We start from the raw sequence: 14643 nt of genomic DNA, 5'->3' as shown, positions 1-14643 counted from the left end.
TCGCGACCCGACTAAGCTCCATTGTGATTGTAACGGTCTGTAAGAATTGCAGTGGTAAGAAGGAATGCCAATTTATACAGTCAAACATGCTCTAAAATACTCACTCACTCATGAATAGACACATTTACACAGATAGATGCACTGCAGAATACTCCAAAATTACTTTCATTTGCTATTTTACAGTTTTAGCTCATTCTAAAATAGTGTAGTTGCATTCCTAGTAATTTCAGAACCTTGTATCATCCAGGGCTGCGTTTGCTCCATTGTTAAAAGCATTTCCTGCTATTTAAGTGTTTTTTTTAAATGAGCTGACGCTTCTTGGAGAGAGGAAAGAGCACACAGAAACTGAAGGCAAGTTTCCATAGCAACCAGGATTACTTCTCCTAGAATGGGGTCAGAAGAGAGGGACCATGTTGTAAGAGAGGGAGAGACTGAGAGTGTACTGTAATATGAGGAGGCAGAGAGATGCAGCATGAAAGTGAGAGTATACTAAGCCCTTTTCTATGTACAGTGGCTTACAGGAGGAATTCCCTGCCAGTTGCTATTCCAAACACTTCATTTGTTCTTCATGGGACACTGAAAATGGAAATTAATCTCCAGGGTCAAAGATAGCAAGTGACTGGGGTTCTAATTACAGCATCAGCCACACTTCCCATGCTGGAGATAAGAGGCTTTCAGTCAATGACGTACAGGACTTACAGACAAAAGCTAGATACAGTGCAGCTAGAGACAGTAGTAAGAACCAACATAGAAGTTACAGATATTGAGTAGAGGGAGAATAAGACACGGTGCAGACAGCAGTTAGAGGTTACATACACTAAAATAATTTAAAGTTCAATATAATTCTGGAGTTAGGGATAATGTGTTTCTGAGCTTTTGTTATTTTCAGCACACATAGGCTCTGCTCCCATGTTATAAGGTAAAACAGGCAGTCTAACTGGTGCAGCAGATCACAGCACTCACTCTCCCTGGCCTACTTCTGACAGTGATCTTGAACATGAATATCCTTTATAGTCATGAAATTGAACTTGAGCAACATTACCCGCTAAGTTCTATAGGACTACCCCAATCACAGCTATAAAAACAGTGATAACCACAAACATCCTCCCCACAGCTGTAGAAACTGCACTCACACCAATTTCTCCCCAGCAGGGAGATAGCATGTAAAACTGTAATCAGTATAAACTGGATTTTGTGCTATTCACACAATGTTCACAATAGAAAAGTGCATGTTTCGTTTTTTGAGGGAAATGGGTTATTTATTGTTCAATCTCTTGAATTCTGGGAAGATAACACCTGAAACAAGTTAATCCAATCAAAGATAGCAAAAAATAGCAACTATTGCAAACTACGTTTGGTTGGAATAATTGAAATAACAATAAAGAATGCAAAGTAAGCTTCTGTAATGTAAAGATATGTTTCTGGTCACAGTCAACACAACTATAAACTATAAGTAGTATGTAACTCAATTTGTTTTAAAGCTGTGTTTTTCAGAAGATTTGAAGAAATACAGCCATTGTCTCTGAAGTGTGTGCATCTATCATTTTGTGTTTTCATCAGTACTTTTGCTTTGGAGTCTCCCTTTACTGCATGTGTGTTTAGAAATTAGCTATTCTACCTATAATGATAATACAGATGAGTTCAGATTGGAACACAATGTTCTTTGTGCCGTAGACAAGTGTGTTCAGTTAGCCTACCATAAGACATTGTTGACATTAGCTGTATATATTGAGTTAACACTGATTCTAATAATAATCTACAGTAATTTGAAGTGTGCAAAATAAAAACATGAAAGTTTTATCAAATAGAAAAGCAGAATTCTATCAGGCCACAATGCAGTTGTCAATGAAGCATAAAGCACTGTGAGGTGTTGCAGGACACCTGTTCATGGAAAAAAGGTTTTCTCTCCTGAACAGGAACTTGGACTCTCTCCAACTTATTTCCGAGGAGGCAGTGTGTCTTTCAACACATTCAACATTCCCTTCAAGAGTTTATATACGCAGAGACTGCCCATATCAGTCCTGCTCTGTGGCTAGTCTGATACGACCCTCCCGTTAAAGCCGTTTAATATTCCCACCCAACCTCTGCTCAATTTCAGCCTCAGCGCTTCGTCACGCGCACACTCATTGACTCTGCTGCTCACGGAACCTTCCTGAACCGAAGTGACGCATTCTTCCTCTCTACAGCCTTATTGGAACCAAGGGAACACGCAGTATTAATCTCTCTGCAAAAATGTATGTATTAAAGCCATTTTGCTTTTAAATTTGAGAGTATTTATTTGACTTATCTCTATGACGAGTGATGAGGATACCGTAACGAGTAGTTTAGGCATACCATCGTACATCACGAATTATTAAATTTGCTTTTTCTGGTATGCTTTCTCCTACTTTGAAAATCATCAATTGGTATATTTCATTGTACCGATCCATGGATAGGCCCATAGGAGTGAATATATCTTACTGTATAAAAGGAAACCCATTGCGTACGATAAACGCCATAAAAGCGAATATTTTGCATTACTTTGCCAATTTAAACAGAGTAAATGATACGGCTAAAGCTGTTGATCGTTTTACTGTGAAATCGTGTTAATTCTGAGCAGTAACTCGTTGACGAGTAATATAGACATCACTTTTTTATCTCGTTTTGTGTACAGTTAAAGCGGAATCGGCCATCTTTCCTCCATTTTACAGATGAACTTGACATTGTGCGTCGCTGCATCACAGTCTTTCGCATTGCTATTCTAGCGGTATCGCCTAACGACGGAATGTGAGACTTCCTACACAACGACGTGCATCTAGCTACAGGTCTCATGGCCGCATATAAAATGATTGCATTGTTAGCTGACTCTTAGAACAGGGTCCGGGAAGATTTTGGTTAGCGCGACAGAAAACATGATAACAAAACTAGAATATGAATAACCATATTGACGGCCTTTGTAAGATCAGTAACTTAATAGCCAAGAACTAGGGGTATTGTAAGGACAGTTCCTCCACATCAAAAATCGTTAACAGATGGAATAGATCGCTTGTAGGAAAATTCCAAGAAGTTCGCAATGTTTCTGAATATACGGGCATTTTTCAGCATCCAGTCTATTTTTAATTACAGTACCAGTGCTTCTGTTGTAAGACATAGGCTACTCAATGCTTGTAGCAAAAATGTAGGCTAGGACATTTCTATTTCAGTCTCATTCCTTTTTTATTACTTCTTGATAGCGTGTCATATAATAAAGTAAGCTGCAGAAATATCGACCTTAGCTGGGACAATCGTTTGTGACCTTGACGCTTTTCATTGAGTTTCTATCGATTTTATTATTTTACTCATGCAGACTGTCACGTTATGAAATCCGAATTCTGTCCCCGTAGTAAACAGCTTATTAAAAAAAAACAAAAAACCGCTTTCCACACGCGGTGGTTAGCCTACTGTGGCTATCGCTGCTTATTACCAACCTTGACGCTGGCCCACTGTATTCTCGTTATAAGCACTGGAGTTACCGATTCGTTGATAATTATTTGATAGCCTATTAATAATGGTTTATCTCCTTAATTGTATACATTGCACGTTAAATTGAAAAGCACCTCGCGTGCTTTGTGAATATACAATGGGCAGTGGACAAATAAATAAATAGCCTAAATAAATAGTGAATAATAATACTTACTTGGTTTTTGTACTCTTTAATTTGCCGACAGCACTGTAGTCTGCATTGTCACAGAGTAATTACAACAAATATCAGTGTCTAATAATGGCACTTCTGAAGATGGAAATATGAGAACTAAATATTTATTTGGTTTTGTATAATTACTAATAGGTTTAAGTTTCTTAAAATCCATATGTAATGTTAAAGCAATTATAACCAGATTTTTCCTTCAGAAAAACAAAACACATTGAAACAAAAAGACATAGCAAGCTATTCACGTTATTCTACTTGCTCTAACCCTTCCAAACCAACTGCTGGCACAGCTAGCAAGGAACTTATATTGAGAATTTCATAATGTTTGTTTGAACGCATGCATTAGCTTCTGTGAATGTTTATTTTCATTTAACTCATTTATCTTATTTCTGTATGTATGTATATACTTTATGTCCCCAGTAATCTTCTCCAAGTTTGGCATGACCAATTGCAAACCCATCCCATCCCTGCAATTCCGTCTGTCAAATCAGGAGCTCAGAAACAAGCACATGCTCTTCTGTGCATTGTGTGCTGCCGCCTGCTGCTTTTTAATCCACTGTCTGCCATGCAGGCTGTGCAGTGACCCAGGACATTCCTGGTAGAATGCTCCCTCCCTGGGCAGTGTGCCCAATTATGCACAGTTTGCACTGGACAGCTTGCAAACCCAGTATTGTGACAAGACAAGCCCCCCACGGTTTCCCATGGTTAGTTTACTGTATGTGGTGCAAATTACCAAATGGATTTAATAAAGTGCTTGGGTCATTAAAGTGGTTTTGTACCCGCATCTTATGACATAAAAACTAAATGTCACTGATTCATGGGCAGATGTTTTAGCTGGATCTTCTACACAAGTTAATTAATAATATTATTTAGTTGACTGAGAAACTGTACTGATCCACACTAGCATACTGAAATAATATGACATCAGAAGTATTTCTTACTGGAAACAATCCTTTTAATCACAAACCAAGTTCAGTAAACTGGTAAAAAAAGAAAAAAAACATGCCTACCTCATCTGTTTGTAGATTATCTTGACACACTAAACATTCTGTAAAAGGTAGCACCATGTAATTATCTATTAGGTTTTTACTGAGCTCTACTATGTTTGCGGCTTTCAGTGAAATTATCAGGCCTGCAGGCACTTATTAAATTTGATTGAACTGTTTTTGACATTGCCAAGAGTAAATTGCACCTTATGCTAGCTAGCAATGTATTGGGAAATACAGTTTTTACTGTTCCAGCTAAAATAACATGAGTCTTTTCTTTTTGATTGCAGCTAATATGACAATATTCCACTTTATGAATGAATGCTGTTCATATACAGTAGTCAGTTTTGTCCACTGTTTTTACTGTAGGCCAGCATAATAGGATAGTATACTGACTAAACGGGATAATAATGAGGATGAGCTTTGAAGATGTACATTGTATTTGTAGGTATTGTAAAATATATGGCAGATAAGGTAAGCAATTGTATCGTTGTTGGTTATCCCCCATATCAATCATGATAATTCTCAAGGTGATTCAAAAATGCTGCTTTGCAAATGTAATGTGTAGTTACAACTTGGAATGTTCCTTCAGATTTGCCATTGCCCATAATTATAAAAGTTTTTTGAACACAAGTTTCCCTCTTTCTTCTCCACGTTGCAGCAATGTTCCAAATTTATTTAGGACAGTTGGCGTGCAGCCAAAATGCATTCTTGCCGCAGCGCTGCAGTAAGGTCAGCGTGCTAGCTGTGCCCGCTCCTGCCGCAGGAATGGCAAACGGAGGAGCAGGCTTTTGACAGGCCCTCTGGGCTCGTCTGCAGGCTTGGCTGGCCACAGGATTACTCTCCCCGGGAACCTGTGTAGGCCAGGTTGGGTGGAGGATTACTGAGCTATGTACAGGATCGGAGAGACGGCTGGCCAGGGGATTAAAGTGATGGCAGAGTGCTGGTACGCATGTGTGAACTGCGCGAAGGGTGCTGTGCAGTCCCCTCCTGATCACCCCTGATAGGTTTCTGCTAGGCTAGGTGTAATCGACCCAGGGGCTCAGGACATCCTGCGTCTCCTTGTCCGCCATGATAATTACGTGGTGGTGTCTGTGTCTGGCAGCTCGGAGTTTCGGCAGACAGAGCAAGTATTGAGTTTATTTTTCTAATACTTCCTAATCAGTGAATTGTCTTCTAGACCATCCCTGGGGTAGTGATCTTGTGCTGGAGGTCTTTAACTTGAGCATGTGTGATTATTATTGTGGTGTGACCCAGCATCCCCTTTATTGCTGCTTAGAAGAAGTACACTGTAAGGGCGACAGGATGCTGTGGTTAATGGTTCCCCATTTCCTTTCCAGTGAGGGTTAGCAGTATGGTCAGTCCTCTGTTTGAACAGTCATGGTGAACGGGCAGAATCTGCGGTGTAATAATGAAGCTGCATCTCAGAGGTGCTTGTGCTAACCCTAACCCTAGCTATTTGCTTAAATGTGTGTGTGTGTGTGTGTCTGAGACAGAGAGAGAAAGGGAGTAATGATGCTTATGTTAGCAGTGGTCCATGTTAGAGCTGTGTGTGTGTGTGCGTGTGTGTGTCTTAGGGATGGCCACGGGTACTCGGGGATACGACTCGAGACAAGGACTGCTGGAGCACTCTACAGTAGCTACTCGGGAAAAAATAAATTCTACCGAAGGCTACCGAAAATAAATTCCCGTGAATTAGTCGTTTTTACATAGCAGCATTAACAGTTTGTTGTTTTATGGGTAATGATGTTAGCTTCAGAAATGGTTACTATTTCAACAGTTGAGCAGAGTTTTGCCGGATCAGCACCGATGTTCTTTGACCGCTGTCGGTGATTCTAATAAGACATCTTGAGTGTTGCTTTAAAAATTAAGTCAAAATGTCAGTTTAAAGTCAAGTTAAAATTGTGCATCGCATTAAAACTTCACTTAAGAGTTGATTCTACAGTACATGTATTTCAGTTTTAATTAATATTTAAATTATTTAATTTGTTTTGTGAAAATTCTTGATTGCCCTGTGTTCTCCATTTCTATTGCCGTTATAATAGCCTATATATACAATAAAAAAAATGTCGAAGCAAGGTGTGGTATAAGCTTAATAATATACATAATTAAGGTTGGGTGTTTGTCACGGAAATAGCCTATTAGCTAAATACACGGCGCAGTGGCTGTAAAGTTGTTTAAAATAATGGAGAACTGAAAAAGCGGAAGTTAAAAAAAAATTAATTCATTGAATTAATAGGCCTAGATCCCATGCACGAACGACTGAAATAACAGGCGCAACTGCAGCAACAGTAACAAGTTAGTGAAGTTAAAAAAAACTTTGTTCGAACACGTATTAGGCCCAATAAAATAATGTTGTTGGTCTACCTGTGTCCGTTTTTATTTCTTTAAAGTTTGTTTTGGTACAACATGTTGTAGCCTACATTGCGAGGTTTAAAGGACACGCTACTGAAACGGGGACGGAGAGCTGATCAACAATTCAGCTGCAACAACTGACAACCACTGGAATTTTGATCTCAGGACGTCCTAGAATCTACATTGTCGCGCTTTGTTTCTCCCAGCACTTGCCATTATGGTGAAAATGCTAAATGCCTAGCCTATAGGCTGCAAATCACACTACATGCTACGTTAAAGTTGCCACTTTCCATCCAAAACTGTCGAAAAGTCACGGAAAGCACCAAAAAATGTCTGTTATATTGCTCTCATATTAGCTACAGATCCACCTGGGACGGTGATGCATGACAAACCTTATGGTTGGCTATTCTTTGAAGAGTTTACCGAGTGTTTTGATTATAACAAGGTTTATGATATTATATATTTAGATTTCCAAAAGGTATTTGATTAGGTACCACATGAGAAACATGCAAAATGTAGTAAAATGTTGGAGGTATTTCAAAGTGTATTCAGAACTAGCTACAAGGTAAAATACAAAGTGTAGTAGGAGGGATATTATCTGAGCAGGGAACTGTAGGAAGTGGAGTTCCACAAGGACCAATGCTGGGATCATTGCTCTTCCTCATTTATATCAGTGACCTTGATAGGGACATAGAAAGAACAGTAGTCAAATTTGCTGATGATACAAAAATGGGAGGCATAGCAAATAGTTTTGAATTCACTAAAGTAAACCAAGAACATTTCAACAAAATCCAGAAGTGGGTGGAAACCTGGCAAATGAATTCAATATTGCCACATGTAAAGTTCTGCATGTGGGAAATAAAAACATTAGGCAGGATTACTCATAACAAAATTGGAATGTGCTGAATTTGAAAAAGACTTGGGAGTAATGGTTTGTCAAAGCCTTTCAGGTTCAAGGCACTGTGCTGTAGCAGCATTTAGCATGCCTGTTGTAGGACTGTAACTCACTGACCTCTTGTAAAAATGAGATTGTTCATCTTGAGAAGGGGTACACATGTTGCCCTACTGTCACCATTTTCAGTAGTGAGTGTGAGTGTGCTGCTTGTCTCATGACGGCCTCTCTCTCTCCAGAGTGGATCATGGCCTCCGTTATGCAGAAGCTCATCACCCCCCTTTGCAGCGGGCCCCCAGAGGCCCCCAGGAACAAGGTGACTGTGGTGGGAGTGGGACAGGTGGGCATGGCCTGTGCTGTCAGCATCCTGATGCGGGTAAGAGCTCTCTGCTTAACGTCTGCTGTCTTACAGTCTGCTTGACTGACATATGACTATTGAATTAATGCTACTATAAATGCTACTATATTACAGCTGAAAAATACTGTCTCACGGTCTGTACATGACTGGTGTAGGATTACTGTATTAATGTTACTATGTTACAGCTGAAAAACACTGTTTCACGGTCTGTACATGACTGGTGTAGGATTACTGAATTAATGTTACTCTATTACTGTTGAACAAATTCCGTCTCGCTGTCTCTACACAACTGCAGTGTGATTACTGTCTCAGTGGATACTACAGCTATAGTGCTTATACATTTGAAAAACAAATAGATTGAGCTTCATGATTCCTTTGAATATTTGTTGTAACTCATGTGATCTAACTGTATGGACAGCTTAGTAGTTATCTGAATATTAAAAAAAAAAACATTCAGAAATGCCGGAAATACTCTGCATTTTTTAGACTGTTCTTTGGCTGCATCCTTCAGCAAAGCCAGCCAAAAAAAAAAGATTCCACTCAGCAGTCCAGCGAGGTTTCACAGCCATTTAGTCAGAGCACTAGATGCAGAACATACTTATGCAGGTGAAGCATGCATGCCAAATGCCTGTAATGTAATGCAGGCCACAGCCCAAGAGCGCTGTTCTGCTCACACTTTGTAACTAGTTAAAGCAGCCCTTTTTCCTCCCTCCCTCCAAGTGTTTGACAAAGCATTGCACACCTTCCCATCCACCCCTTCTCTAATCCTCGGTCTCTAATGTCTCTCCGTTTGTCGGTGCAGGAGATGGCTGATGAGTTGGCCCTGGTTGATGTCATCGAGGACAAACTGAAAGGCGAAATGATGGACCTGCAGCACGGGAGCCTCTTCCTCAAGACGTCCAAAATCGTTGCTGATAAAGGTGAGGAAGGGCTCTCTGAGACCCCATGAGACGCACCGAGCAGCTGAGTGAGACTTCTGTTGAGCTGTATTCCCCCCCCCCGCCCCCCCCCCCCCCATGCGTCTCTTTGTGCGACAGACTACTCCGTGTCGGCCAACTCGCGCATCGTTGTGGTGACGGCTGGCGTGCGTCAGCAGGAGGGGGAGAGCCGACTGAACCTGGTGCAGAGGAACGTTAACATCTTCAAGCACATCATTCCGCAGATTGTCAAGTACAGCCCTGACTGCATCCTCGTTGTGGTGTCCAACCCAGGTACACACAGGACGTATGCTCTTACACACACACACACACACACACGCATATATAGGCCTGACTGCATCCTTGTTCTGGTATCCAATCCAGGTACACACAGGACGTACGCTCTTACACACACGCACACACACACACATGCGTACACACACAAACGCGCACGCACTCACACACATGCAAATATAGCCGACTGCATACTCATTGTGGTGTCCAATCCAGGTACACACAGGAAATAGCCTCGTACACACACACACATGCAAATATGGCCCTGACTGCATACTCATTGTGGTGTCCAATCCAGGTACACACAGGACATATGCTGTTAAACACACACAAACACACACACACACGCACACGGCCACACACATGCAAATATAGCCCCTAGTTTTCAAGTCTGGCTAGGTTAATGTCTATATTAACCTGACAGCTTTGTTCCTCAAACAGTTGAATTACTGGTAGGAAAAAACTCACTTCTTCACCATGTTCTTTACAGGAATATCGCAGTAAATAGAGGCAGTGTATGAAGACATGGAACTGTAACCTTTGCCAAGCTGTTACATTCCTTTTGAGCAGAGGTGGAAAGTCCGGGGGTGAGAACGCAAAAGTCTTGCCACATGCTTCTTCTACTCATGAACTCAGCCAGCCGATTTCACTAATTAGTTCTACCACCTGGCTGAAGAATTGTGCTAATTAGCATATCCAGGGATTTGGAACAAATACTGAGGAGGACTTTTACTTTCTGAACCTGGATTTTACACCTCTGCTTTTAACTTAAGTAATGTATTCTTATAGTGTACTGTCTCTTAAGTCAGTGCACTGTTTTCTTAAGTAGTCTGTCCCTGCACCCTGCAGTGGATGTTCTGACCTATGTGACCTGGAAGCTCAGTGGCCTGCCCAAGCACCGTGTCATTGGCAGCGGGACCAACCTGGACTCTGCCCGCTTCCGCTACCTGATGGCCGAAAAACTGGGCATCCACAGCAGCAGCTTCAACGGGTGGATCCTCGGAGAACATGGAGACTCCAGCGGTTAGTGTGTGTGTGTGTGTGTGTGTGGAAGTGTGTGTGTGTGTATGTGTGTGACAAGAGACAAGTATCTCTTGACACAAAGGTAGAGTTGAAACGTGAAAGTGTAAAAGTGAAAAGTGAGTGCATGCAGGGGACCGACAAGCACAGCTGACCTTGTGAGAGGGTCTCCTATGTGTTTCAGTGCCTGTGTGGAGTGGTGCCAATGTCGCCGGGGTGAATCTGCAGAAGCTGAACCCTGATATTGGCACTGATGCTGACAAGGAGAACTGGAAGGACGCGCATAAGATGGTGGTGGAGAGGTACTTTATATTACTAGACTTACAGACTTCAGTGTAAGATAAGTGCTCTTACAGTTCAATTTTAGGATGATATTAAGACAGATTGCTTTCTTTATAGAAAAATGAAAGTAAAGATGAGTAAAAATGGAGGAAAATACATCTAATGCTTTATTACTTGAGAGTAAATGTGGTTAAATTAAAAGTATACATTAGTGTAGCCATTGGGTTTTATACATGTTTTTCATACTTAATATTAAAATATTTCTTCAGTCACCACTATTCATTTGCTTTTTATGTTAAGACATTGTTCCTACCATAAATTCCTGAATGTCACAGGTCTGCTCAATGGACACAATGTAATGGAGAAATTTATGGAGTCTCAATTATATAATTAATTACCTCATAAGTTAGGTTGCTCCAGCTTGTATAAACCTAAGGACATCCCACATGACATTATCAATTTGGACCACACTTCCCAAAACACCCTTAGCACTAAGACCTAAGATCACTGCTAGAACTAACTCTCACTTCCAGCTCTGCTTGCTTTATGCACTGTTTTGCACCTCAATAACAATGCATTGTAAGAACCTTAGTTAAAGCTTACATTCTATTCTATCCTATTATTGATTGTACATTAATTACACATGTGTGTTACAGTGCATATGAAGTGATCAGGCTGAAGGGCTACACTAACTGGGCCATTGGTCTGAGCGTGGCTGACCTGGCTGAGTCCCTCATCAAGAACCTGAACAGGATCCACCCTGTCTCCACCATGGTCAAGGTGAACGCACACAGCCAAACACCAAAACGCACAGCCTAACACAGACACACGCTACCAGGCTCTACAAAAGGCTACTACATGCAGCCATGCACGACCAAACACAACCGCTTGCCACGATGCGCTGTGACACTCAACCACATATTGCCTCATGCTGCCAAACACAACCGAACATTGCCAGAGGACATCATTTATTTGCTTATCTTAGGCTGTTCATGTATTACAATTTACCCTGTACAGTTTGCAGAGCTGGATATTTACTGATGTAGTTGAGGATAAGCATAAGTTAGCAGACATACAGACACACACACGCACACACACACACACACACACACACAGACACACACACACACAAACATGCAAATATGGACAGACATGCACACACACTCATCCACATATAATAATAGTAATAATAATAATAATTATTATTATTATACATATTATTATTATCATAAGGTGTGTATAAGTAGCACCCTTTAGCCTTCTGAAGGATTTAAAATAATTTACAGTGAAGGGGAGTCACTTGTGTCACCCAGCATCCATAATGTGAAGTAAAGAATATGATGTACTGTATGTGTTCATTGGGAGGCTTTGTGTCCATTGACAGGGCATGTACGGGATTGGAGATGAGGTGTACCTGAGCCTGCCCTGTGTGCTGAACAATGGAGGTGTCAACAGCGTGGTCAACATGACCCTGACGGATGAGGAGATCGCTCAGCTGAAGAAGAGTGCTGACACTCTGTGGGGCATCCAGAAGGATCTGAAGGACCTGTAATGCCCTGACAGACCAGCAGAGGGCACATTACGCTCCTAAACCTGCCTACATCCATCACATCTACACTCCCCGAACTCTGTTCTACCTTTACTGCTACACTCCACCACCTTTCTCCTACCATTGCTGCTACACTCCTTCACCTCTCTCCTAATTTCACCCACACACTGCCACTGCTCTTCACTTCACTTTAGGGGTAGTTTTGTGTCCTTATTCCCTACATATATTGTGATCAGGTCAAAATGTGACTGTTTTTTAATTTTTTAAGCACCATTACAGAATGGCACCCTAACTCCCTTCCCCACCTGCTCTCTTTGAGACTCTGTGTGACTGGCAGCGAAGGGAAAGAAAAGACCGTCTGATTCTCTCTGCTAGGCTCACCAGGAAAGCACGAAAGAGTAGCGTAAGATTGGTCATTCTTTTTTCAAACATGCTGTTACTGTCAATTCTGTTGTACTTTGTGGTGAACACAGTGTCCATGCCTAAATAAAACGTTTAAACTGATAATTTAGTATGTTTTTTGTCTATCATGCATACATGACCCCTTGATCCATTGATCAGCCAAGGCATTATTTTGGGTGCTGGGAGTTTTGTTCCATTTCATAATTCCATCGCACAAATCGAGAACGTTTATTGCAAATCCTTTAGGCACAAAAACAAATGACTAACAGTGAATGAAAAATTAAGCCATGCCACGTTCACGTTGTAAAAACAATCAATTATTCTTCGGTATGGTTTTTTTTTATTTCAATGCAACTTATATTCTGTCATCTCTACTGAATTTTGAACATTCTCACACACAGTTCACAGAAATTTCATTTAATCTATGTAATTAACAAAATTCCTTCGAAGTTGTAACACAGCGACCACCGCTCACATCCATACAAACCACAATTTCTCGTAATAGGCTATATTTTCGTTTTTGACTGCACTGAGGACGGAGGTGGCAAGGAGCTGTCTGAATAACTTGGTTTTCTTTTCTATCATTTGGATTTTCGTTTTAGTGGCATACTAAATAAATTAAATTTTCTAATGTTCGCTTTTTTCTAGAGTGTTCGAGTTAATGTTAGAACAATTGTCATTCGGCAGTAAATATGATAAGCATTCATTCGCTTGATAATATTATACAAGCTGTTTGTTTTTATCCGCTTTTATTTCTGATTAAACCACCTCATTGATCGTTTCAAGATACACAGCTCATTTCCATTATGAAAAGTACTGAAAAGAAAACTTGTACTCCTCGCGCCCTTGTGGTTTCTGGTGACACTAATTCTATTTGCTCAAATATAATAGAGGCATGGGCGAAAAGCACTCACAATGGACATTGCTGCCACCGGCACAATAAAACTGGCTACGCGAATATAATGCAAACAAATAAATATTTTCCTAACATTAACGTAGGCTTGATTGATTAAATTAATAATGTCTTCACATAAAATATCCTGTTAAAAAGCAAATCCGTCTACTTAAAGGTGGTCATCTGACCATTTCACTGGACAACATATGTGTTTAACAGAATACAGGACGTTTTAATTAACACACACAATGACAATGTTTAACATGTGGCGTAATATGGAAATTGGAATGAACATATCTCAGTTATCATAAAATTTCAAAAACCCATGGATGAGGACTGCTTGTCCAGTCAGGCTTTCCGCTCTTGGATGTACAGTAGATAGGGGAGAAGCTTGCTTGTCCCGGGTTTTGCAGTTTTGCTCTTGGGAAGGTAACTCCACTCACGTTTTCCAAAACGGAGACCGAACGGATTGCGGTTGAATTTGCTTCGAGAGTATCGGAGTCGGCAGGAAATGTGGCCCTCGATTTCACTGTCTTTCAGGAAGAAGCAGAGATCTGCTTCGTCTGAATAATTCGGACCCGTGACTTCTCTCAGTACTTTAGAGCGGTCCCAGACCCCAGCAGACGCACGCTCTGGATACAGAGAACCTAGACGATGAACACAAAGCATGTTAATAAACTATTTCATTTAATGTAATGTAGGCTATTTCTTTGTTCCCGGTGTACTATTTTATATATATTTCTTTCTTTCTTTCTATTCTCTGTAGGCTAGGCTACACATTAAGCAGACAGGCTGAATGTTCACTTCAGATAGTCTAAGTCCACAATTCATGCTTCAGATTGGAACTGCAATCTCTGAGTGTCAGTTAAATATAGCGTTACTATGTCTTCTCTGCGTTATTTATTCTAATTAGATGCATGCAAGTCTTTCTATAATTTTTTTTTAAAGAAATGTGCTCTAATGTGTGAACTTCCGATTAATACTTTTCCAAAATAGGTTTTTGCAAAAGAAGATTTACCTGAGTCG

General features: G+C 40.7%; 1 protein-coding gene across 1 annotated transcript; it reads left to right on the top strand.

Moving 5' to 3' along the window:
• Nucleotides 1-2026: 2026 nt before the first annotated feature.
• On the top strand, nt 2027-12827 carry ldhba (lactate dehydrogenase Ba). Its single transcript, XM_035426983.1, has 8 exons — nt 2027-2234; nt 8140-8276; nt 9061-9178; nt 9296-9469; nt 10319-10492; nt 10674-10791; nt 11428-11551; nt 12156-12827. Exons 2-8 carry the CDS (start codon nt 8148-8150, stop codon nt 12321-12323), a joined length of 1005 nt encoding a protein of 334 aa, XP_035282874.1. The 5' UTR covers nt 2027-2234; nt 8140-8147; the 3' UTR covers nt 12324-12827.
• The last annotated feature ends 1816 nt before the right edge of the window (nt 12828-14643 follow it).

Source organism: Anguilla anguilla, chromosome 7, assembly GCF_013347855.1.
Source record: "Anguilla anguilla isolate fAngAng1 chromosome 7, fAngAng1.pri, whole genome shotgun sequence".
Classification (NCBI taxonomy): Eukaryota; Metazoa; Chordata; class Actinopteri; order Anguilliformes; family Anguillidae; genus Anguilla; species Anguilla anguilla.
This window is presented reverse-complemented; position numbering and strand designations above follow the sequence as displayed.